We start from the raw sequence: 4,454 nt of genomic DNA, 5'->3' as shown, positions 1-4,454 counted from the left end.
CATTAATCTTTCAAAGAAGTAAGTAGTGCATAGTGTTTAATCCTTAACATTCTGTGACTAATAAGCAATATACATTAAATGAAGTCATAGAGATTAATAAAAAAAGGGGGGGCAACAGTTCAATCCACGTCTTCCTCCATTAAAAGGCCTGTCATATAATAAAGGATAGAGGGAAATGGTTGTGTTGGGTTATATGTGTTGGTGACAGGTTTTTTGATAGTCAACATACCCCAGGTAAATAATGCTTGTTCATTCATTTTTTTATGCAACTGCCTGCAATCATTGCTTTGTTGTGCAAGAGCAACTTAGTAGCTAACAGTTTTCTGTCTCTTGTCCTTCTTTAGGTTCCATTGCCATTGGATAAGATGAAATAAGATTGTGACTGTGTGCTGGATATCTTCAACATGGTTGTTATGATGCAAGGACCAGGAGGAATGCTACCAGGAGCTTATGTGTCCAGGACATGGACGCCTCTTCAAACCGACTCACCCTGTTTAGACATGAGAGATTAACTAAAGTCAACAGGGACGAATCAGTAAGATGCATTATCACCTTGACTACCAGCCCGATCAATAAGAAGCTCCGACTGATCTCAGCCTCTGGTCGGGCGTTTCATCAACAGTTTCTTGTCTTCTTGTAGTTGTCTTCTTGCCACTCGCAAAACATGCGTCCTTCCCTTGCCACTGCGGTCCTGCCCCCCAGGACCCGCTCCCATAACCCACCCAACCTAGCAGTTGGGGGCCGTGAACACTTGTCAGCTCCACGGAGGCGCAGCCCCCACCTGAGGCACACGCTCAGCCCGGACAACCTGAGGACTCTGGCGGAGAGAGGGGGGGCTGGCGGAGATAACGTCTCTGTCATCAGCAATCCTATCGGGCTTCCGCGGGCCAACAGTGACACGGACCTGGTGACGTCCCACAGCCGGTCCTCCCTCACAGCCTCCACTGTGGAGCACACGCTGAACCGGGGCCAGAATCTGGTCATCTCCTGGGACATCAAGGAGGAAGTGGATGCTACCGACTGGATCGGGCTGTATCACATTGGTGAGACAATTATCTATCTCTAGTTTCAGTAGAGCTACAGTTAACAGTCCTGGGGAAACTCCAGGACAAACCTCAAGTTTTTCAAGACAAATACGAGCAGCCTCAACTCCTGACGACAGGTTTGGGTCGAGTCACAGGCTTCCAATAGCAAATTGCATATAATGCAAATATGTACTAAAAATATGATAAATGAAATCTATGCGTATTCATATAAAGTCATAATAATAAGTATGCAAAGTATGCCGTTATGCATATCATTTGTTCTTTATATTCTGGGACTTTAATTGGTTTTAAATTGGTTGTTAATCTTGAGAAGTTAATGTTTCTAGTCTTACGCTGATCTGTTCACAGTGTGAGATGGTCCATAATAAAGATCTTAGAGACCCTTTGTAAAATATACATTTTGGGCATATCAAATCCTGCAATTATTCCCTTAGGAATTGAAGCATTTAGAACATTCTAGCAGAAACCAGTTATTTGTCAAACTATCCCGACGTTGGAAATCACGCAAAGTCTTGAGTCAGAGTCAGCTAACTCAGTTGTCATGAGAACTGTTCTGTTATTATATAATATATAGGAAGTACCCTGCCTGTCCTCAGAGCTGTTCAGCTGATGATGGTTTATTGTTGAGCTTAGAATAGCCGGGGTTCGTCTTGTGTAGAGCTTCCAACTCCAAGTCAATACTGCAACAGGAGCTGCTGAGACTCCACACTTTAGACTGGAGGCTAAGTCAACATGTAAGCGCTCTGCCTTGGTATACATAGCATACACAACATCACAACGCCTACACTTCTGTGAGGGGAATGGGTGGTCTCCAATAATGTATGCTTACCCTGCTTAGAGACAGGAATTTGACAGGGGGAAATACATTGACCTGTGTGCTGATGGAGGCTATCAGTCTCTAACTGTCATGCGGATCAGTGCATCGTGGTGAAAAGTAATACAGAGTACAACAGCGTACGATCAGCATATTTGTTATTAAGAATCTTTTACTTCTGTGTTCCACCAGCTTTTGTAACTTAGTCTAGCATTCAGTATTCCTTTCCTATCTTTGGTGTACTCTCCATACTCTAATGCCACATTTCCACTGCATGCTCTTCTGAACCCCACTCAGTACCTGGTACTTTTTGTAGTACCGGGTTCTGAGCCGATACTAGAAGGTGGAGTCAAAACACTGCAGACCACTGATTGACTTTAATTAAATGTATTATGCAAACAGATTAAACATAATTGTGTAAGATTAGTTCAATAATATAAAGTTGAACCTAAAATTATTTTAACATTATATAATTGCTTTCAACTAACTTAAAACAATTATGTTTAATCTTTTGATAATAATTTCATTAAAGTCAACATTTCAATATTTTCAGTGTTGTACACAGCCTGACCATTTTAATCGTTAAGCTAACAACAATAGTCCCTGCAATCTTTGTGTCAACGTAAAACTACTAAAAAGTGTTTAATTGAAGATGATGTCATAGGAGTTTCACGTGGCATCGCTATCAGCAGATAATCCTGACTACACTGGAATCCAGCCTCCTGACCCTCCTGCAGACAGCCGCTGCTGCTGCCCTCACAAATACAAGTATTCATTTGAAGACATTTATTTTTTCTTACAATGATTGAGTATGCAGAAGCAGCCGACGAACTGATCCCTTTCATTATTGCCCTCAAATAAGTGTTCCTTTTCTCTGTCACAATAGATACATATCGTAAAGGTCCCATGTCATGCTTTTCCGGTTATTACCCGTCCCCTTGTGTGTTATGAAGGTTTTTCTGCATAATAAACGGTCTGCAGAGTCACAAACCCTCAAAGTACACCCTGTAGCGAGTAAAACTCTAACACAGAAAAGACCTGTCTATGCTGCCCCAGAATGCCTCGTTGGGGATTTCTTGTTTTCTTCCTGGGTACAGTGACGTGCCCATACCCATATGGACCCATTGGTCCAAATGGACCAATCCGTGGAGCCGTTATGTTACGTCCGTGGAGCCACACACACACACTCAATCTTTTCTCAGCTGCAGCTCTGCTGATTTCTCCTCCCTGAGATGGCGGGACGCGGCGAGGCTGTGAGTCGGTGTGTGAGCACACACACAAACTCCCAGCCAGGCTGCGGGTGTTTGTGTGTTAGGGCTGGGTTTCGCTGGGTCTCGCATTCTCGCAGACGGCCACTGGGCTCACAGGGAGGGGGGGGCAGGAGCTCCAACAAGCCGTTTAGGACAGAGAGTGAATACACATGCTATACAGAGATGCTGTATGAGAAACCAATGTGAGTTTGGAACATTGAACAATGTAAATCTATTCTAGTAGACCTCAACAATGGAATTATGATCAGTAGAAATGGCCATGACATGGGACCTTTAAAAGATAAATGATAGGATAAAGTAAAAACTCTACTGTCTGTACACCAGATCATTACTGCTATAATACCGACTGTGAGCTGCTCAGCATGATGTATTGTGTTCGTAACGGATAATGGATTTCTGAATGCATTGGCTGTCTTTGACTTCCCAGAGGTCAGACAAACCTACAGTACAACACACAGGATCATGTGATACTGATTTAAAGTAATGCAGTTCATGATAGTTCGCCAAAACATGTGTTACTTTTCTGAAGACCTCACATAACAACGTTATGAAAGCAATTGTATTAAAAAAAGTAGGGGTGCACCGAATGGGAAATTCTTGGCCGAAACCGATACCGAAAATAGGAAACAGTTGGCCGAAAACCGAATGCCGAAAGGCCGAAAATGATTAATAGAAATATATATGTATAATGTATACATTTTTTACCAATGTTGTTCAGCTACCTGATTATGGAAAAAGACATGATTATGGCAAAACTTAACTTAAATAATAATCACCGTAAAACATTTATTCAGCACTTTTGAATGCATACAGTACATTAATTCCAAGTCAAGTGCATTTTCTTTTCTCTGTAGGATAACTACAACAAAGTGCATTCAGAACAAAGCCAAGGTGCTTTAAAACTGCATAAACATCTAGGCCAGTAGGCCTACAACAAAATAGTGTAAATAAAGACTGTAACAGCCAGTTCAACAACAACAAATGCACCTACAATTGTGACTATACAAATGTGCAAACTGGATAAATCCACATGAATGTAACTATTTACAAATGAAATTACAATTCAATTTCAAGAATCTGTAAATAAGGCTGTCTGTCCTCATAAGCAAAGTAGTACACATTGTATAAAGATACATAAAGTGAAAACTGGATACAAAATCCACAACCAATTACAAATTAAATTACAATTTACTAAGAATACTGCAAATAAGGTAGGTCGTGTCCTCATGAGCAATGTAAACAACATTGTATCATTTAGATACCGAAAGTACAATATATTGAACACTGTGCTGCTGTCATTTCGCCCTAATGATAACCTGAGAT

General features: G+C 41.3%; 1 protein-coding gene across 1 annotated transcript in view; it reads left to right on the top strand.

Annotated features, from left to right (window-relative positions):
• Nucleotides 1–348: 348 nt before the first annotated feature.
• The window catches only part of LOC104957101 (E3 ubiquitin-protein ligase HECW2-like), a 26,438-nt gene continuing 22,332 nt past the window's right edge, over nucleotides 349–4,454 (top strand). Inside the window, exon 1 of the mRNA XM_010784715.1 lies at nucleotides 349–1,043. Coding sequence (XP_010783017.1) covers nucleotides 665–1,043 — 379 coding nt within the window. The 5' untranslated portion in view covers nucleotides 349–664. The remainder of the gene's footprint in view (nucleotides 1,044–4,454) is intronic.

This window comes from Notothenia coriiceps, unplaced genomic scaffold, assembly GCF_000735185.1.
Source record: "Notothenia coriiceps isolate Sejong01 unplaced genomic scaffold, NC01 NC01_scaffold00026424, whole genome shotgun sequence".
Classification (NCBI taxonomy): domain Eukaryota; kingdom Metazoa; phylum Chordata; class Actinopteri; order Perciformes; family Nototheniidae; genus Notothenia; species Notothenia coriiceps.
This window is presented reverse-complemented; position numbering and strand designations above follow the sequence as displayed.